A 22,292-nucleotide genomic window follows, 5' to 3' on the forward strand; every position below is an offset into this window, starting at 1 on the left:
CGCGTTCCATATCCTATACCCATTGAGGCGTTTATTCTCTGAGCAGCACTGTCCCTGTCCCTGTCCCTGTGTTCGGGACACTCGCTGGTTTGCCTTACAACCCAGCGCGGCACGACGCGAACTGTGGATAGACGCCAATTGATGACGTCACGCATACACGTGGAGCAACCCGGAACCGGCAAGGAGAGTAGCCTCCTCTACAACGGCAGTGGCGTCCCTACCGTGAAGTGAGGAACTTCAATTTGGAGCGGAGATTTTCGATCCTGGGTCCCTGCTACCAGAGGAGAGAAACCCAAGCCTGTACAACGTGTTCCTGTGTTGCTGTTCGCCGAGTGGTAACATGTTCCTAACATGTAATGCTGTGTATTTTTAATCTTGATGTACGTGCAATACTCACCTTTGTTATAAAATATTTACTTTTTAATATACTACACTATGAGGTTTTTTTGCGCTGTTTTTCTTTTTGTTTTGTACTAGTTCTGGAGTGCTGAGCCATCCCACAAGAACAGCGGCATAAACCTCATCCTAATCAGGTTGTTTTAATTCCCATAAGGGTCACAAAATCACTAATCACTTTTAATACAATTTATGAGCGCAGATCACCTTTTGTATCACTTTGATCTACCAGTCTTGCCTATCCAATTATACCAGAGGGTTACAACGTGGAGAAACCAATTGGGACATATGCTTCCTCTTGGTGAAACTAGAGCTATTGAAATACCTTACTACAGACACTAACGGAATAGGACAAATCTGTGCAGTGAAACCGATTTACTCTCATTCACTGTGAAGGTCACGTATGGCACACTTGTGAGCGTGTCCTGCATACGGGACAAGAGTTAATACACAGCTTGCAAGCTGTCCTACTTTTCACCGTCGCAAAGTTCCCTCAAATGGACAATATCTCCCCTAAATGCGTCCCCATATACCACCAGTCACGAACAGCACACAAGTGAGCACGTGACTTAGGATATGCAATCAAGGTTAATACACGGCTTCTCTAGCCAACTCACCTTTCTCCTCTGCAAAGGTACTTTCAATTTTTTTAATATTAACCCTTTACTGAATTGCAATCATATCTATACACTGCCACCATCTGAGATATTATGCAAAAATAAGCTGTAAAATAAATATTTGGCAGGGTCACAGGTTTCTGTTAATAGAAAAAAATATGCACTTACACAAAAATCTGTTGCAGCAAATAAAATGTATCCAAAAATGTACTTACTCTCTCCAGAGCTTGCAAAAGATCATTCAGAGCCCAAAGCATCACGTATTAAAAAAAGATATATATATAAAAAGGATTATTGAGAAAAATGTTTGCTAATATACCACCTTTTCCCCAGATGCATTACATTTGTGTTTACTACATTAGATAACCAAGTCAGTACTTTCATTTGTGACTATGCAACTACAGTATTTGACCCAGGGCTGCCCCATTACTCTTTTTATTTCTTACTGCCCAATCCAACAATTTGGATTCAATTTCTTTACACTGGCCTCAGTCCTTCGGTTTCTGGGTTCTATCCCTATGTACCTGAGTTTGTTAAACAGCAAACAGCCAGCAAAAAAGTTTCACTTCAAAACTACATTTTCTTTTAACATTTATTGGACCCTGGAATCATTCGAAAATGGACATATTAGCAAAAACATGAGTATCTTTCCCAAACAAAATACTCCTAATCTCTTAAATATTTGTCATCCAAGTTCCCACAAAGAATATGGGAGGATTGTCCGGTGTGGGCGGCCAACGCTTGCTGCATCTGCGCAACAAGCGAGCAGCCACCGCGTCTGCACATTGTTTCGTGTTCTTAATGAAGTTATATGACGTGTACAGAAAAGCGGTGGGACAGTTTGGTCAAGTTCTGAACCTTCCCGGCTGCCTTCATCCCGGAAGTGCTGAGCTGTAGTTTCTAGAAGCCGGCTTCACTCCTCCCGGAAGAGACGTGGCGCGCGCGGTGGTCTGTGCGCTGTGCTGCTCTCTGATTGGTCGCGTCGCGTGTGAGTGCCCGGGGTGCCTTGCTGTGGAGCAGCGGCGGATGTTGCTCGGCGGCGGGGGCGAGCCGTGCTGCGGCGGGGAGAGGATGTGCAGGAGGAGGAGCCGGGCTGTGTCCGGCGGGACCCCGCTGCTGCTCGTTTTGTGCGGTGTCTTCAGGGCGACCTGTGGCGGCAAAACTCTGCCAATCCTCAGTGATGACATCCCCTTCCGGCTCAGCTGGCCCGGCCCGGACTTCTCGTTGGTTAGTGATCGCTCAGTGACATAAGGGGCAGAGAGAGCAGGGGATGTGACAGGAGAGGGGGGAGAGAGAGAGCAGGGGATGTGACAGGAGAGGGGGGAGAGAGAGCAGGGGATGTGACAGGAGAGGGGGGAGAGAGAGCAGGGGATGTGACAGGAGAGGGGGGAGAGAGAGCAGGGGATGTGACAGGAGAGGGGGGAGAGAGAGAGAGCAGGGGATGTGACAGGAGAGGGGGGAGAGAGAGCAGGGATGTGACAGGAGAGGGGGGAGAGAGAGAGAGCAGGGGATGTGGGGGGAGAGGGGGGAGAGAGAGAGCAGGGGATGTGACAGGAGAGGGGGGAGAGAGAGCAGGGGATATGACAGGAGAGGTGGGAGAGAGCAGGGGATGTGACAGGAGAGGGGGGAGAGAGCAGGGGATGTGACAGGAGGGAGAGGGAGAGCAGGGGATGTGACAGGAGAGGGGGGAGAGCAGGGGATGTGACAGGAGGGAGAGGGAGAGCAGGGGATGTGACAGGAGGGAGAGGGAGAGCAGGGGATGTGACAGGAGGGAGAGGGAGAGCAGGGGATGTGACAGGAGGGAGAGGGAGAGCAGGGGATGTGACAGAGGGAGAGAGCAGGGGATGTGACAGGAGGGAGAGGGAGAGCAGGGGATGTCACAGGAGAGGGGGGGATAGAGCAGGGGATGTGACAGGGGAGAGAGAGCAGGGGATGTGACAGGGGAGAGAGAGCAGGGGATGTGACAGGAGAGGGGGAGAGAGAGCAGGGGATGTGACGGGAGAGGGAGAGCAGGGGATGTGACAGGAGAGGGGGCAGAGAGAGAGCAGGGGATGTGACAGGACAGGAGAGGGGGAGAGTGAGCAGGGGGTGTGACACGACAGGAGAGGGGGAGAGAGCAGGGGATGTGACAGGAGAGGGGGAAAGAGAGAGCAGGGGATGTGATAGGAGAGGGGGGGAGAGAGAGAGAGCAAGGGATGTAACAGGAGAAGGGGGGGGAGAGAGAGAGAGAGCAGGGGATGTGACAGGACAGGAGAGGGGGAGAGTGAGCAGGGGGTGTGACAGGAGAGGGGGGGATAGAGAGAGAGCAAGGGATGTAACAGGAGAAGGGGGGAGAAAGAGAGAGAGAGAGAGAGAGCAGGGGATGTGACAGGAGAGGGGGGAAAGAGAGCAGTGGATGTGACAGGAGAGATGGGGGGAGAGAGAGCAGGGGATGTGACAGGACAGGAGAGGGGGAGAGAGAGCAGGGGATAGGACAGGAGAGGGGGAGAGAGAGCAGGGGATGTGACAGGAGAGATGGGGGGGGGGGGAGAGAGAGCAGTGGATAGGACAGGAGAGGGGGAGAGAGAGCAGGGGATGGGACACGACAAGAGAGGGGGAGAGCAGAAACTGTAGCAGGTCCAAACAGGAGCTGAGTTACCTTTGTAAATCTGCTGTATACCCAGGGTGTGTGTGTAATTTTACTAGGACAGCTCAGAAATGTATAATTGCAGCAGACGGGGAATGTCAGGGCCTTCGCTTCTTGAGTGACTGCTAGCTAAATAATGTCCTAATAATAAAAAACAAATATTTCCTACCTTGGGATGTAAAGGTATTAGGACACTTGAGACTGACGCTTGGGTTGCCCAGGACATCACATTTGCACAAGTTTTGTGAAGGCAGTTAAATATTTAGGACAAGGCACTGGTTTGACTACAACTAACGTTACAAATAACAAAATAATCCAGCGCCTAACAATAATAAATCAAGCAATCCAAATAGCAGATATAATCTGACTATAAAAAATGTCCAGTCCCGTTGACTTGGGGGGCCTTCAGATGTGCCTTGAAAGTTGTTTCACAATATGTGGAAATAAACAAACTGATCATAGTGTATACCTATACAACTGAATAAATAACACAAATTACACACATGACACAAACACTAACAGTGTAGCAAACTGACTTAGACTAACATATAACAATACAACACCTAAATGATGGGCTAGAAACTAATTCAATAAATTACTAATTTAATGAAAAATATCAGATGAAATGCAAATATTTCATACTCGGGGAGTTGAGACTGATGGTACACTGCTCCGGTAGGGAAAAATTAAAAGAAGCAGGATTCAAGATCGCGTTGTGAATAATTTGAGCACCGATTGGCAGACCTCAGGGCAGGATGTCCAAGATGTTTCCCCAGATTTCAGACACTACCGTTGTATGTCCCGTCGCTCCGGTCCCACCTCCACTGGTCTCCCTGCTCATGCAGAGCGTCACTCACACCGACGCCATATAGGCAAAGTCCCCCACAGAATCTCTGTGTATTTCCTGGGTTGCGCGCGCGCACACGGATGCAAGTCCCCCTCTCCGCTCAGTGCTGCACTATTCCACCCGGTCCACTTTCCACTCCCTGAGGAAGTGAAACCATTTTCACGAAACGCGTAGGGTAACTATGGGAGTTTGAGAAAAGTGGACCTCTGTGGGGAACTTTGCCTGTACGGCGACAGTGTGAGTGACGCTCTGCCTGAGCAAGGAGACCAGTGGAGGTGGGACCAGAGCGACGGCACATACGACGGTAGTGCCTGAAATCTGGGGAAACATCTTGGACGTCCTGCCCTGAGGTCTGCCAATCGGTGCAGAAATTATTCATAACGCGATCTTGAATCCTGCTTGTTGTAAGTAGGATTCTAATTTTTCCCTACTGGAGCAGTGTACCATCAGTCTCAACTTCCTGTGTATGAAATATTTGCATTTAATTTTATATTTTTTTTATTTAAACTAGTCCTTTATTGAATTAGTTTCTAGACCATCATTTAGGTGTTGTATTGTTATGTTAGTCTAAATCAGTTTGCTACATTGTTAGTGTGTGTGTCGTGTGTAATTTGTGTTATTTGTTAGTATATATATATATATATATATATATATATATATATATATTATTGTTTTATCACCAGTTGTATAGGTATACACTATGATCATTTTTTTTGTTTATTTCCACATATTGTGAGAACCTTCAAGGCACATCTGAAGGCCCCCAAGTCAACGGGACTGGACATATTTTTTATGGTCAGATAATATCTGCTATTTTGATTGATTTGATGTATTGCTGCTATACGCTGGATTATTTCGTTATTTGTATTGTGTTTGTTCTGATTTTTTTTTTTTTTTTTTTCCTGGTAGCCTTGCTTGTATATATAAGTTTTGTGGGTATACACTTGTAGTGTCTAGGTTACACTAGTTATTATTTAATATTGCAATAGCGCTATATGCACAATTCTTTTTTCACTACTACTAACGTTAACCTTACATGAGCACAAAAAGCACCAGGGTCTTCCAATTATGACCCTAAATCTGGATCTGGATTTTTGATTGTGGAACTAAGGAAAAACTGCTCTGTCCCTCATTCACTTAGACAACAGTTTCCTGTTATTGTCCTTGTCTTGTGGCTAACAGCTACACTTACTGTAGGATGTGATGGATCCAAGTTTAGAGCTAGCTTCTAACACTGTTGGCCTTTTTTAAGCTTCATCCAAATGACCTGGTTTGTGGTTTTGTGCAGTGTTCTGCTTTAGAAGCATGTCACATTTTTACCAGCAGTGTCATTACATTGACATCCTTTCCTTTTACCCCCTCTACCCACGACACACACACTTTTCCTATTCTATGCCTATGGCTTTTGTTAAATTTAAATGTTAGTCAGTTGTTTTCTAAATGTTAAAAGCACCTCTATAATATACCAGTGGTAAAAAAGCCCGGGCTTGCACATTCTATGCCAGTGCAGCAGATAAGCAATGTTTTCAAAAACATTAAGAAAAAATGTTCTGTTGACTATTGCATTTTTAAGCCGTTTGAAAAGGTAGTGTGTGTATGTATGTATCGCTGACCTGAGGAAGAGAGGAAAACTCTTGAAAGCTTGTCCCATGACATAAATTGTTAGTCCAAAAAAAAAGGTATCACCTAATACTGAAGTACTCATTTATTCTGCATTATCGCAACTGGACTAACACGGCTATTTCCGATATATATTCTCAACACCCCCTTATAACGCTGTGCTTGGGGTCCAAAGAATCACATTGCGCTATATCGCGTTAGAAATAATGTACAATTGTATACATTGTACAATAAAGTATTTAAGATACCAATAATCGTGTTGTAAAGTATTCATAAATCCGAAAATTGGTAGCAACGCTTGCATCGCGTTATAAGCGGATTCGCATTATAACAGATCATGTTATAATGGGGTTGAGCTGTATTTATATAAACCTTTTCTTTGTTTTGTTTTTTGTTTTTTTTCAGCCTACTACAGGTATACCCTACAAGGAAGATAACTATATCATTTTGACCACAGCGGATAAAGAAAGATATAAATGCATGCTTCCGTTACTGGCTAATGACAATGAGGTAATGTTATGTGGTAGAAGCTCTTTATACTGTAGCTTTGGAGCGGTCTTTCAAACATATTGTCATTTTGTTACAAAGGATTTGGGATTTCATTACTGGATACTGCCATTACCTAACTCCTGATTACATACAGTTTTAAGGAGCCCATTTTAACAGACCTGTTGATGAGCAAGCTACTGTACAGTAGACCTCTACATTTTGGGCACCATGGCTATACCAAGAGTTAAAAGACAACATCGTAGTGGGCACTGTTTTATCTCTCTCCCCCTCCCCCCCTGCCAATTCACAATGTGTTTATCAAAACACTATGAAATGTTGGATAAGCATCCTACTGGGAGAGCACATTTATTTTATTTATATCGAGATCTTTTTCTCACTCTCGCTCTCTCGACAAACACTGACAGCAAGTTCATTTTGTAACATTCTCCATTTTTAGGGTGATAATCACGATTATAAAGGGCCTACCCCTGGCGACCTGTTGGAACCTCTCTTCAAACAAAGCAGCTGTTCATATAGGGTACAGTTCTTTATTTTATTTTTAAATTTGCTTCTATGTAGTAGTAAGAAACTAAGTACTGTTTGTGTATAGAAGGCTTGTTATATCCTGTCCTTTTCCATACTTGCGTTCACATTGCCATAGGTTTGACCCCTTCAGTGCTGGGAGATCCTTTTTCTAAAGGTGTTAATTATACGATTTGCAGCAATAATTATTTTTTTTTTAAAAACAGGTGCGTTTTTAACCTTCAAACAATACATTGCAATCCCCTCTGGCAGTGAAAGTGTTACATATTTAGTTGCTGAAATTACTTGCATTGCAAAAGTATAGAAACGTTGACTCTTGTCGCTATCTGCTGTTGTGAAATTTGCAGCCACAATTCTTTGAATCATTGTGGCTGCGACTTGTACTGATGCGGCTTTGGTTGACAGTACTGCTGCAGTCTTGCGATTACCTTGCCCTGTTCTGTTGCAGTTTCCTGCGGGCCCAGCTAAAAACGTTACATACATAGCATACATGACCAGAAATATTGCATCCTGCATATATACACACACAGGTATGTAGGGAATGAGGGAGTGTGTCATGGATAAGTGAGTCCCTGGTCGCCAGCAGCTTCTCGGTGATATCCAATCTCTGCAGCAACACTCGTAGCCGTAGGTAGGGTGGAGTGTGGGGATAGGGGGAAAGAGAAAAAGAGGGGGGACTGATGGTGTAGTAAGCTCAAATAAACTTTAATATACCACACATAAATAAAAGTTCCCCCCTGAGTGGGTACTCACAATTTAGTACTGACACTCAGGGCACATAGAAGTTTCTTTAGCACAGCAATTGCTGCACGGTGTGAGTCCACAATGCCTGCGTCCTCCGTCTGTGACCCCCGAAAGCGGCCGCTGGGGTTGTCACGTGGCTGACTGCACGGCGTCTGACGTCACTACTGTCCGGTTTGGAGAATCCTCTTTCTCCACACAACGCGTTTCGCAAGCTGGGGTCTTTCTTCGTCAGGAGTGTACCTTTATATACACACACACACTGCACATCTATATACCTAACGGAATCAGAAAAGAACATTACTGCATACCTGACTTCCATATAATATTTTATGCGTTTATATACACCGTTTCTTCTTTGATATAGTTTCTAAGTGAAATTGAGGGAAGAGTAATGGATAAGGGACCCCATGCCATACATTTCCATTATTTTATAATTAAGGAGACTAATATTATTATGATCATTTGACACATTCCACAGTACAATGGGGGTGTGAAGACCATAAAATTACAACCTTTACATGCACTGGTACAGTCGGTAAAGTTATCAGAACAAAGTTTTGGTGGTAATGAACGTATAAACATGTTTGTATCTGCGTGAAGTGTTTAGCAATGTGAATTATGAATGGACAAAGCAGCTGCTTTTTGTCATTGCAAATTTGTCATTCCTTTCAAATATTCAGCCTTCTCTAATTCTAGATTGAGTCTTACTGGACATACGAGGTATGCCACGGAAAACATATTCGGCAGTATCATGAAGAGAAAGAGACTGGGCAGGTGGGTATTTTATTTATTTATCAAATGTTTTACCAGGAAGTAATACATTGAGAGTTACCTCTCGGTTTCAAGTATGACCTGGTCATAGTGTTATGATGAAAAATAATACATGGTTACAAATACAGTTGCATAAGTGAACCGGGTCTACATTATATACAAGACATTGCATGCACAGTTGAAGATTATATATATTATAAGCGTATGTAACAGTTACAGACCAGATTAAAATGTGAGACCGCTTAAGTTTTGAAAGAACTTAGGTGGTGGCTGCAAAATTCTCTGGTTCCATTTTTGAGTGCACGCGTAAGAGAAGGAGGAGCGGCCGGATACTTTGCTGAACCTTGGGACAATGAACAGTCTGTTGGAGTCAGATCTCAGATAAGAGCTGCATGTGGAAGGGGTGAGGAGCTTGTTCAGATAGACGGGTCGCTTGCCCAGAAAGTATTTGAAGGCAAGACAGGAAAGATGAACTTTGTGCCTAGACTCAAGTGATGACGAATCTAGTTCTTTGAGTATTTCGCAGTGATGTGTGTTGTAGTTGGATTGGAAAATAAAACGGCATATTGAATTGTAGAGGGTGTCAAGTTTGCTAAGGAGGGTTTGTGGTGCCGAGCCGTATACTATGTCCCCATTAGTTGATAATTGGCATTTGCTGTGCGATACGCTTTCTGACCAGCAGACTTAGGGAGGATTTGTTCCTGTAATGTACACCTAGTTTGGCATAGATTTTGGATGTCAGGTTATCAATGTGCATCCCAAATGTTAAATGGGAGTCAAACCATATGCCCAAGTATTTAAAACTAGTAACAGGAGTTAGGGTGGTATTAGCGTTGGTTCTGATCTGGAGCTCAGTAATTGGAGCTTTAAAAATTTAGCCTTGGTCCCAAATACCATTGTTACAGTCTTGTCAGTGTTCAAAAACAGTTTGTTTTGGGAAATCCAATTTTCAAGTATCAAAAAGTCAGATTGAAGTATGTGTTCAAGGTCGGAGAGGCTATGGCTGTGTGCATATAAGATTGTGTCATCTGCATACATGTGTATTGAAGCTTCCTTACAAGCTGTAGGAAGATCATTGATGAACACTGAGAAGAGTAGGGGCCCCAGAACAGAGCCTTGCGTGACACCACAGGTGATATCCAAAGGGTTGGAGTTAGAGCCCGAGATGGACACATGTTGGGATTTACCTGATAGGTAGGAATTAAACCAGTTTAAAGCATGCTTCCTTATTCCAGAGGACTGGAGTTTAAGCAAGATAACATGATCAACAGTATCAAAAGCCTTTTGCAAAATCTAGGAATATTGTACCAATGAGTCTTCCCCATTCCATTCCACACTGGATTTCATTGCAAACTTTTAGCAGGGTAGTTACTGTGGAGTGTTTGGGGCGAAAGCCAGATTGGAATTGGCTAGGGAAATTTATCTTGGTTTAGTAATCGCTTAATTGGGATTGAACACATTTTTCCATGACTTTGGATAGTATTGGGAGAAGTGAAATTGGCCTGTAGTTTGAGACAGTGTTTTTGTCCCCACTTTTGAAGATTGGTACAACTCTGGCAGTTTTGCAGGTCTTACTGATATGGCCTGCAGAGCGAATAGAGTTGACTATGAAAGCAATTGGTTTGGTAATGGCTGGGGCACCAAGTCTTAGGAACTTAGATCGTAGTAAGTCAGGTCCACATTGGCTGCTTAGCATTAATTTGTGTAATCTCTTTGGATACTGGATCAAATTGAAAATTGTGCGCAGTGTTGGAACGGACCGATCTTTTACCTTTTAAAAAATAACCGTCATTTACAGTCCGCTGAGAATTTTGCGCCTGTTTTCACCAAATAACATTAGATTGAATACCAAATTTGTAATGAAGCTTCCAATGTACTTGAAAATCAGATTTTCTCAACATATATTTCTTGGTATAAAACAGATTTTGTTTTAAATGGCCGTGTGATGTCCTGCGGTAGGAACGGTGTAACATTTGTGTAGAAAATATTTGTTATTAGGAAGGAGATCCTGCAAACAGGGGCAGTTATGGAAAAGTAGAGATTGATAAGGAATCAATGAGGTGTTTTTACGGCAATTTTACAGCCGGAGATTGTTTATGGCGGCAATTTTACAGCAGGAGATTTCTCGTAATTATTTTAGCAAATTTGGAAATGCCTTTTAAAGTTGTCACTCTCCATCCTGTTTCTACAACTCTCTGTATCAGACATACATTTGTAGAAAATAATGTCTCGTATTACATCATTAAAGGTTGTTTGTTTTTTGTTTTTTAGAAATTAAATATTCAAGAGTATTACCTCGGAAACGTGGTAAAAAAGAGCTCCTTGTCAGAAGCAGGTTTGTATCTTCCTCGATTGTACTTGACACTAGTTATTAAATCGTATGAATAAATGTACAATGGTTGGTTCTATCACCATTCATCTATATGTGTGTGTCCTGCAGGTGAGAAACAGGACGAAAGGGAGAAATCAGAAAGTCATAAGCATGTAAGTAAGGGATCGTTGGCTGTTACTCTGCACTTGCCAGGCATAGAATTGTTGCCGTTAGGAAAACTCCCTTTTCCATGAGATATGCGTGTGGTACTTTGTAGCGAGGGTAAAGCACAGTCTTTATTTTGCACATTTCCAATGAATCCACCATTTTTTATATAGACCTACCATTGTGAGGTAAATAATATGAAGTCACAGTCCTTGAGACCCTTCCTAAATCATTGTAACTTTTTTTATTTTTGCATCAAAGAAATGGAGGATAAGTGAAGGCAATCCTATCCTTTGCATACAGTATAATGCTGAGCGAACAAGATGCCCACTTGGCTCCAGTTTGAACAGCTCGGTTTGCCTCGGCAGTGCTCTGCACCGACATTCTAATTTAGACACTATATCTCACTTGCCTTGCACAGTGGGATGGTCTTGTCGCCGTTACCTTGCATGGAGCAATCTTACAGACCATAAGAGGCAGAAGACAGACAGCTATAATATGACATGCGCTAGATCAGGGGTGGCCGACTGTAGTCCTCAATGGCCACCAACAGGTCAGGTTTTCAGGATATTCCTGCTTCAGCACAGGTGGCTCAATCATTATGACTCAGCCACTGATTGAGCAACCTGTGCTGAAGCAGGGAGGGCCCTTGAGTACTGGAGTTGGCCACACCTGACCTAGGTTCATTACAATTGCATTCTGCTTTGCTATCCCTATTAGCATCTTTTGCTTCCAGCATTACTGTCAGTACAACCCAGGAAGTACAATATTAAATGGAAATAAAACATGTCCTGGTTTTTTTGTGCGATTAACCTTTTGTTCTTGTAGATTCCCACCAAAAACATTGAAGGACAAATGACCCCATACTACCCATTAGAAATGGGAAACGGGACACCATGCAGCTTGAAACAGAACCAACCGAGGATGAGTACGGTCATGTACATTTGTCACCCTGAGGCTAAACATGAGATCCTGTCCGTAGCTGAAGTAACCACATGCGAGTATGAAGTTCTCATACTGACACCACTTCTATGCAGCCATCCTGAATATAGGTGAGGTTTTACCCAGCCATTGTTTACCATGCATCAAAATGTATGCGCGTTTAGAGACCCTACTCAATGATGTCTTATAAAATTCCCGTAAAGGGTCAAGTGAGAACGTGGTCTCAAATATCTGCCTGGGGACCCTCCACTACACTAGATTTTTAGGATAAATAAAAAATGGTGCAAATAATATCTGCACAGGTATGCAAGTAATACTTTCCATGGTGGGTAGCATTGAAATGGAATGCTTGGCGCCCACAGAGGGGCCCTGGAACCTGCCCTCCGGTGTTCTGCACCAGCAGTAGCTTTGCTTTTTCTAAGACGCTGCTAAAGGGGCAGCTCCCCCTACATGATTATTTTGAAAGAGTTCTTTACAGCGCTGGTGTCTGTTTCACACACCTTGTTTTTCCTTGCTTCCCCTTGTATTGTTTATTTTTTTGGCTGTGTGTTTTAGTCATGAACAATAAATATGGCTGCTAAGCCGGTCTGACATGGTGACATTAGTAGACCTCAAAGAACCTTGTTTAAGAAAATTAGGATAACATTTTTTTTTCTGGTAAGATCCTTTGTAGTCTGCATGGTAAACTGCTCTGGGCTGCTTGGTAAAGTGGGAATACATAGCAGTATTTGCCACATGAACACACTATTGCAGGTTGAGGCCTTTTTGCATAACCTTTTTATTTCTTCTGGCCTGCAGATTTGTAATTTTTTTTTTTTATATATTTTACATAATGTTGGTGATCTGCTTTTAAACAGCATTCCAGTGACCTCACTTTCAAAATAGGTCATATTAGTGGGATCTGTACCTTTTTAACAGATCCCTCTTGCTTGTTAACAAATTAGTTCAGTGATTCCCAACCTTTTTTGTTTGGAGGAACCCTTGATGTATTTAGAAAAATCTCGGGGAACCCCTATCTGGCTGACACATATTAGGCTGCGTTTATAGTGCTGGCAACGTCGCGTCAAAACAAATGTATTGACGCCGTCGCGTGTGCTTATAGTAGGAGCGACAGGACGGCGCGGCGGCTTGGTCGCTATCGCTGGGAGTCACTTCAATTTGATTTTTCTAGCAACCGCAGCCTGACGTCAGCGTCGCCGGCACTAAAAGCGCGGCCTTAGGTTAATTTCACCCGTCACGAGCCACCTCTATTTCCCACCCACTGCCCATGTATTTCTCTCTCCTCTGTCACACCCACTCTCCTCTCCCTCCCGCCTCGCATGTATTTATCTCCCCTGCGTCTCACTCTTACTCCCTCTTTTCCTCACTCACTTTCCCCCCCTCTCTCACTCGCTCCTACCTTCCGTCAATTACCCCACTATCACTCAATCCCCCCACAAAATACATACCAAAAAAACCCACCCCTCTAAATACATGTAACCCCATCCCGCAATACATAACATAAATACCCCGCCCCACCAATACATTTTTAAAAGACCCCCATCGCCGCAATACATTTTTAAAAGACCCCCCCAATACATATTTTTTTTATTTCTTTTTAAATCAGGCTGCATGGGTAAAATCATCATCATATCACCCCCCCCCGCCCCGCATATCCCTCACATCACCCCCCCCCTGCATGTCCCTCACATCACCACCCCTGCATGTCCCTCACATCACCCCCTCTGCATGTCCCTCACATCACCCCCTCTGCATGTCCCTCACATCACCCCCCCTGCAAGTCCCTCACATCACCCCCCCTTGCATGTCCCATCTCCCTCACCCCCCCTTGCATGTCCCATCTCCCTCACCCCCCCCCCTGCATGTCCCATCTCCCTCACATCACCCCCCCCCCTGCATGTCCCATCTCCCTCACATCACCCCCCCCCTGCATGTCCCATCTCCCTCACATCACCCCCCCCCGCCCCCCTGCATGTCCCATCTCCCTCCCCCCCCCCTGCATGTCCCATCTCCCTCTCTTCCCCACCTCGAGCGGCAGCGTGCAGGTTGCAGGCGGGCAGTAGGCGGTGGCACGTGCATGCGTACATGTGCACGCTACAGCGCGGCTGTGTGCGGGCTCGGGGGGAGTGGAAGAGCCGGGCGGCACGCGCATGCGTACACACACACGGCTGTGTGCGGGCTTGGAGGGGGGGTGAGTGGAAGAGCTGGGAAACCTGGGAGAGGATGAGCCGGGAGAGCCAGGAAACCACTGGGGCGGCCAGGCGGAACCCCTGGGACTGCTCCACGGAGCCCCTGTTGGGAATCACTGCCTTAGTTAAATACTTCCTATCTCCCTACTACAGGTTTAGAGCCTCACCTGTAAATGATATATTTTGCCAGTCAATGCCAGGATCACCTTCGAGGCCTCAGAGTCTTGAAAAACTTGAGCAGCAGAAAGAAACTATAAAGACATCTTTTAAAACAAACAAGGAGGTAATTTTGTTATGCATATTATTCCATCTAACCATAGGACAATGTCTAACGGTATACAAAGAAAATGTAAAACATAGAACATCCATTTTATTTTATGTGTTTTCTGTTAAAATGAACTGCGCTGTTCAGCTCCACTGTTTATACCCTTTTAGTACTGTAACTTCCGTTTTTGTTATCCAGTAAATATTTCATAACCTCTATCGGGTGCGCAAACTGGGGGGTGGGGGGGGGGGGCGGCGCGACGGTTACAATCTTCCCCAAGGCATTTAAATTAAATTCCGGGGGCCCGCGTTAGGCACCTGTAACTCGCCTACCTTGGCTTCCAGCGACACATTGTCATGGCAACACGGGGTCATGTGATGGCACATCACCATGGCAACGTTGCGTCGCATGACCCCACACTATCATTTGACACCAGAGCCAAGGTGGGGGGGGGGGCATGCAGGGGGGAAAGTTTGCGCATCGCTGCTCTATATGACCAATCATGATTCTTTATTTACAAAATATGTAGAGTGTCTCTTTTGTAACTCAGTTTCTTTGAAATAAAATGATTCCAGGAAGAACAGCAAGCCACAAAAGACAAGATTTCCACAATTCTTAAGCCCGTTTCAATTGGATCCCAGCAGCAAATTACTGTGGGAACTACACACATCTCCAAACTTACAGATGAGCAGCTTATCAAGGAGTTTCTTAGTGGCTCCTACTGTTTTCATGGGGTAAGGCCTGAACCTTTTATTTATTTTTTTTAAGTGCAAGAATGGCTTGCAAATTGCAGTGATTGATTGTCGCCATCATTTCTAGTGCAATTTGCATTCATTTTGTAGCTCGGAAAAGTAATTTCCAGGAGTGTAAGAAAACCTCAGTAATATTTTGCAAATTAGCATGGATATGTGTGTGTATATATATATATATAGATATATATATATATATATATGTATGTATGTATGTATGTATGTATATTTATATATATATTATATATATATATATGTATGTATGTATATTTATATATATATTATATATATATTATATATATGTGTATGTATGTATGTATGTGTGTGTCTGTCAGTGTAGACTCATTAAGGATTAATAGGATAACAAGAGTGGCCTGTTAAAACACAGAAATGGGGTCTCCTGCTTTAAAGCAGCAATCCATCTCAGACGCTTGTGAGTTTAACTTGTATAATATTAGTATCTTGTCCCCTTATCATGCCCTTCTCGTAACAATATTTGGTTTTATAGTGTTAAAAAAAATAAAACATGATTTTCTTAATCTCTATCTTGTGAGATTAATAATAAAATAATAACTTTTATTTATATGGTGCTTTTTCCCCAATGGCACTTCACAGTTGGAAAAAGGAAAAAAAACATTTAAGGTTATAAAAGAGACCAAACACAAGGGAAGATACAATACAGGATGGGACGGTACTGTAGCTATTAAATTTCACACCCCCCACTTTGCGCATCCCTGATCTAGCGCCTAGTAATATATAAAACTTTAACAATCTAAATGGCGCCCAGAAACCAAAGACTCATTCTTTATAAGAAGACATACTGTACACTGTTTTCCCCCTTCTATTTTAGGGTGTTGGTTGGTGGAAGTATGAATTCTGTTATGGAAAATACGTCCATCAATACCATGAGGTGAGTTGTCCTACACTTAAATCAGAAAGAACTGCTGCATTGTGGTTTTAATTACAGGTTTGAAGCAGGGGGTCTCCGGAGCTGAACTCAGTGAATTTCACTTCTTGTGGCCCCCTGTCCTGCCGGCACGCTGCAATGTTTTGATGCCTTAAGCTATTCTGCCACTAGATGTCCCCGTCATATTACCTTTTAGTGGAGCTTGATACCTGCTGATAGCAGGATGACTGACTTTTCTTTTGCATAATTATTATTGTCGTTTATTTGTAAAGCGCCAACATATTCCGCAGCGCGGTACAACGGGGTTACAGAGCTTTGATAATTACATAAGCAGAGTGACATGCAAATAAGGACAAACAGATACAGAGAGGTAATGAGGGTCCTGCCCGTCAGAGCTGACAATCTAGAGGGAATATAACGATGTGCACTCCAGGTTCTAGAACAGGGGCGGCCAACTCCAGTCCTCAAGGGCCACCAACAGGCCAGGTTTTCAGGATATCCTTGCTTGATATCCTTGCTTAAGCACTGGTGCCTCAATGAGTGGCTCAGTCAAAGACTGGGCTAATGATAGAACCACCTGTGCTGAAGCAGGGATATCCTGAAAAGCCAACCTGTTGGTCGCCCCTGTTCTAGAAGAACGAGCTTTGAGGTGAGTGACTAAGAATGACATTTTTCTTATGAAAATGATAACTTCAAATATTGAGTCTCCAGCACACAGTGTAAATCAGGCCTGCACAACTCGTAAAGTGATAATGGCCGAAGGAAAAAAAAATTTGGGCCGCACGGGTTAAATCATCATCATCATCATCATCATCATCATCATCATCATCATCATCATCTCTCCTCCAGCACCCCTCACTATCAACCTTTATGATACTTCCCATCTATCTCTCATACCCCCATCTCTCCCCCTCACCCACACAATACCACCCTCCACATCAAAAACACAATACCCCCTCCACATCCCCCCAGCCCATTCCATGTCAGCAGCCCCCCCCCCAAGTCAGCATCCCATGTCAGCATCCCCCCCATGTCTCTCTTCCCTCAATTTAACACTCTCTCCCCCTCCCTTAAATCACACCCTCTCCCCCTCCCCTCAATATGACACACTCTCCCCCTCCCCTCAATATGACACTCTCTCCCCCTCCCCTCAATATGACACTCCCTCCCCTCAATATGACACTCTCTCCCCCTCCCCTCAATATGACACTCTCTCCCCCTCCCCTCAATATGACACTCTCTCCCCCTCCCCTAAATATGACACACTCTCCCCCTCCCCTAAATCACACCCTCTCCCCCTCCTCTCAATATGACTCTCTCCCCCTCCCCTCAATATGACACACTCTCCCCCTCCCCTCAATATGACACTTTTCCCCTCCCCTCAATATGGCACTCTCTCCCCCTCCCCTCAATATAACACTCTCTCTCCCTCCCCTCAATATGAAACTCTCCCTCCCCTCAATATGACACTCTCCCTCCCCTCAATATGACACTCTCTCTCTCTCCCTCCCCTCAATATGACACTCTCTCCCTCCCCTCAATATGACACTCTCTCCCTCCCCTCAATATGACACACTCCCCCTCCCCTAAATGACACGCTCTCCCCCTCCCCTCAATATGACACTCTCTCCCCCTCCCCTCAATATGACACACTCTCCCCTCCCCTCAATATGACACTCTCCCTCCCCTCAATATGACACTCTCTCTCTCCCTCCCCTCAATATGACACACTCTCCCTCCCCTCAATATGACACACTCCCCCTCCCCTAAATGACACGCTCTCCCCCTCCCCTCAATATGACACTCTCTCCCCCTCCCCTCAATATGACACACTCTCCCCCTCCCCTCAATATGACACTCTCTTTCTCCCCTCAATATGACACTCTCCCCCTCCCCTCAATATGACACACTCTCCCCCTCCCCTCAATATAACACACTCTCCCCCTCCCCTCAATATAACACACTCTCCCCCTCCCCTCAATATAACACTCTCTCCCCCTCCCCTCAATATGACACTCTCTCTCCCTCTCTTCAATATGACACTCTCCCCCTCCCCTAAATGACACTCTCTCCCCCTCCTCTCAATATGACACTCTTTCCCCCTCTCCTCAATATGACACTCTCTCCCCCCTGCAACTCACATCATACCCCCCTGCACCTCACATCACTTCCCCCCCTCACATGTCAGCAGCCCACCCCCCTCACATGTCAGCAGCCCACAGCCCTCACATGTCAGCAGCCCACCCCCCTCACATGTCAGCAGCCCACCCCCCTCACATGTCAGCAGCTCACCCCCCTCACATGTCAGCAGCCCACCCCCCCTCACATGTCAGCAGCCCACCCCCCTCACATGTCAGCAGCCCACTCCCCCTCACATGTCAGCACCCCCCCTCACATGTCAGCACCCCCCCTCACATGTCAGCAGCCCACCCCCCTCACATGTCAGCAGCCCACCCTCCCTCACATGTCAGCAGCCCACCCCCCCTCACATGTCAGCAGCCCACCCCCCTCACATGTCAGCAGCCCACTCCCCCTCACATGTCAGCACCCCCCCCCCCCCCCACCTCTGCACCAGCCCGTTTTTCACACCCACCCCCCACCAGCCCGTTTTTCACACACACACACACACACACACACACACGCACCTCTACCTCTTTTAGATCAGCACATCCTCTCTCCCCGGTACTAAGCCCCGCCCCCGGCATGCTCTGACCTCCCCGGCATCCTGCATCCTCCTCATGCTGCTTCTGCCCCCGCGCACTGCAAAACCCGGGGGAGGGGTATGAATCGCCGCCATTTTTTTTAAACTTTAAAAAAAAAATGTATTTAATTAATTAACTGGCGCCCGGCCGGAGTCACCGCGGGCCACACAGAGAGGCCAGGCGGGCCGCATGTTGTGCAGCCCTGGTGTAAATGTTAAGTGATGGGCTACCCTCCCAAATGAGGGAGACATTTGTCTGCCACTGGCTTGACAATTACTTCCACATCCTGTTGTAGGATAAGGATATGGGAAAAACAACGGTAGTTGTGGGCACTTGGAAAAAGGATGAACATATAGACTGGACCAAGAGGAACATGGCTAGGTCTTACCTCATGCGAGAAGATGGTATACAAAGTGTAAAGTAAGTTAGTTTTTTAATTCTGTTCAATCTTTTCAAATGCTGGATGTTGCTGTTAAACTTTGCCAATTCTTTTATTCAGGACCACTCAGGCATGCCTTGTTTAACCATTTTGCTGCCAGAGGGGCCAGCTATGCACTGCAAAGGATTGGTTTGCCCCCCTGGCAGTGAAAATGGTTAAAGGCAACTTTGGAAGCTTGAATGAAGTCTTTGGAACAGAGTTAATTTCCATGTTGTGTCAAACATTCTATTTTCAGAATGGTATCACATTTCTACGGTAGTGGAGACATTTGTGAGGTTAATGAAAAGCCAAGGCAGGTCATTGTAAAGTTGAAGTAAGTATTGTCTGTAAATACTGTAACTATTTTCCTGCCACGTTACAAATGTGCAGATGATGTCAATAAAATGTTGTCTGGGTACAACGACATACAGTAGGTAATTGTTGTTGGTGCATTGTTCTAGGTGTAAAGAGTCTGAGTCTCCCCATGCGGTTACTGTGTATATGCTTGAGCCTCAACCTTGTCAATACATTCTTGGAGTAAGTATACGTGTTATTTTGTTATCACTGTTTCATTGTTTTACATTAAAGTAAATGCTGCCAATGTTTTTTAAATCCACTTTTTCTCATCAATGTGTTCTCCAAAATCTGTAAAGGTTAGTGACTTTGAAGCACTTACCAGAACACCTTCCTACTGACTCTGTACGTTCTTCCTACTTGCCAATTAGATTGTGAGCTCTTCAGGGCAGGGACTCATTTTCCTAAGTGTCACTTTGTCTGATACTTCTTCCCGTTGTGTTATTTGAATTATTTGTTATTTATATGATTTGTCACGTGTATTACTGCTGTGAAGCGCTATGTACATAAATGGCGCTATATAAATAAAGATATACATTCATACATCAATAGGTAACCACAAGTCTCTTTTTAATAATATATATGGTCACATTTTACAGCGCCGAAACATTACCACATTCTTCGTGTGTGTGTACAGATTTATAGTTTTTTTTTATACTCTGTATTATAGTGTTATGGCAACTGTTAAACATTGTATTTATTTGAATTGCATATAAAATTACAAAAGTGATCAATCTAACTAGCAAAAGTTAGTTGTAATTTAAAGTCTCCATTTCTCAAACGGAATATTTTAACACAAGTTAAGAAAAAGCCTCTCGGAAACCTAAGCATGTGGCTTTGCATGCAAATGTGAAATAAATGATTGATCCTTGTGGACGGTTTGCTCTGAGTCATTCTGAGTCTATCATTGCTTACCGTACACCAGGGAGATTAAAACCTCACAGTTGGGAAACGTGTGATAAATGCTAATGTGTTACTTGTTTTTGTAAAGTAATATCTAACGTACAGCGCATTATGTTTTTATCATTTTTGTAGGTGGAATCTCCAGTTATATGTAAAATTCTGGATACTGCAGATGAAAATGGACTCCTTTCAGTTCCCAACTGATATGCCAATGAAGTCTAATGTTCTGCAGGGACCTGTAATTAGTCAAACACATTTTGGTGTTCAGGTCGGCAAAAGTAGAAGATCGAAAAGTGTACAAAAGAGAATTTGTATATAATGGGTAATGCATAAAATTTTAAATATGAGTATCTGTGTCATACCTCTTTCAGATTTTTTAAATTAAGTTGTGTGTTTATATAATGCCACTTTTTATAACTATTAGTAGGATTCACAAACACTGAGCAAAATGTAGAACAGGAGTAAAAAAAATTTGAGGGGGGGGGGGGACGCCTTGACAGTTATCAGGTTTCCGAGATGTATGAGTTTTTTGTGGACATACACATCCATACATAGGGTGACAATGCAAGAAAGTGTGTGTGTGTGTGTGTGTGTGTGTGTGTGTGTGTGTGTGTGTGTGTGTGTGTGTGTGTGTCTCCGATCGTTCTGGTTCCCATTAGAACATTTCTCAGGAGCAGTGTATGAAACACCCTTATAAACCTACAGTGAGATTGAGCCGATATTTAAATTTTATTTTGCAAACAAAAATGTTAATGAGCTGACGTCACATCATTATGTGCAAAATATAGCTATAAAGATGTTAAAAACTAAGTTGTGTGTTTGTCACCTTTTAACAATTAAAATGTCCTGTTGGTGTGGACCTTACACGGTGTATACAAGTGAAAGGGAAAGATACAGATCAGCACTATAAATGGCATTACTTAATTCTTATTAAATAATTGAATGAAATTATATCAACTTACCTAAAAAAAAATAAGAGGCAGTTGCTACAGAAATAAAAAAATCAACTGTTAAAATGGTTAATAGAAAATATGTTAAAGTCCAATGTACTTGGATCATATCATGACAAATCATATACATATAATGAATTTATTGAATAAGGCATGGCTATGACACATATATATTCCCAATATCTAACATGATCAATATTACGGTAATAGACACTATTTAACAGTGTCCACATATGCATGATGTGTATTGAAATTTAGTGTACAGAGCAGTAGTCCGTCACCAGTTCGTTCAATATCTACATCCAAATACTGAATTGTGGTAGTATCTGAGTGCATTGTGAGTTTCTAGTTTATTTAGCTACTCATAAAATTCTACCAACTCAGAATGGTCCCCCGACCAAATAAAAAACAGATCATATACCTACATAATGTTACAATATGTTTAGTAAACCTAGGTTGGTTAACTATATTTTTAATCTCAAAATTCGACATGAAAATATTTGTATAAAATGGGGCCATATTTGACCTGATTGCTGTTTCCGGTTAACTGTAGGTAATATTTTTGTCCCAAATGTAAAATAATTACAATGCCGAATTTGGGGTAAAATGTGGCCCAATATGCAAATACTTTCATGCATAGTTTTCCATTAACGATAGTAGAAATTCAATTGGGGATCCTGTTTAGATTGAATTATGTCTAAGGCATGTACTGCCTCAATCCCTTTGGTATGTGGGATGCATGTATAAAGATTGGACAAACAAGATCGGTGTATCGGATACTATG

At 43.7% G+C, this 22,292-nt stretch overlaps 1 protein-coding gene across 2 annotated transcripts; it reads left to right on the top strand.

Annotated features, from left to right (window-relative positions):
- The first annotated feature begins 1,956 nt into the window (after positions 1-1,956).
- On the top strand, positions 1,957-22,270 carry ERLEC1 (endoplasmic reticulum lectin 1). 2 transcript variants are annotated; one of them, XM_075595930.1, is made up of 14 exons: positions 1,957-2,240; positions 6,512-6,616; positions 7,053-7,133; positions 8,579-8,656; positions 10,925-10,988; positions 11,094-11,137; positions 11,958-12,181; positions 14,414-14,543; positions 15,101-15,259; positions 16,125-16,184; positions 19,179-19,303; positions 19,558-19,635; positions 19,763-19,838; positions 20,691-22,270. In XM_075595930.1, exons 1-14 carry the CDS (start codon positions 2,040-2,042, stop codon positions 20,760-20,762), a joined length of 1,497 nt encoding a protein of 498 aa, XP_075452045.1. In that variant the 5' UTR covers positions 1,957-2,039; the 3' UTR covers positions 20,763-22,270. The 2 variants fall into 2 exon arrangements, with proteins under 2 accessions (XP_075452045.1, XP_075452046.1); XM_075595931.1 differs by lacking the exon at positions 1,957-2,240 and adding an exon at positions 3,582-3,677.
- The last annotated feature ends 22 nt before the right edge of the window (positions 22,271-22,292 follow it).

This window comes from Ascaphus truei, chromosome 4 (genome assembly GCF_040206685.1).
Source record: "Ascaphus truei isolate aAscTru1 chromosome 4, aAscTru1.hap1, whole genome shotgun sequence".
NCBI classification, from domain to species: Eukaryota; Metazoa; Chordata; class Amphibia; order Anura; family Ascaphidae; genus Ascaphus; species Ascaphus truei.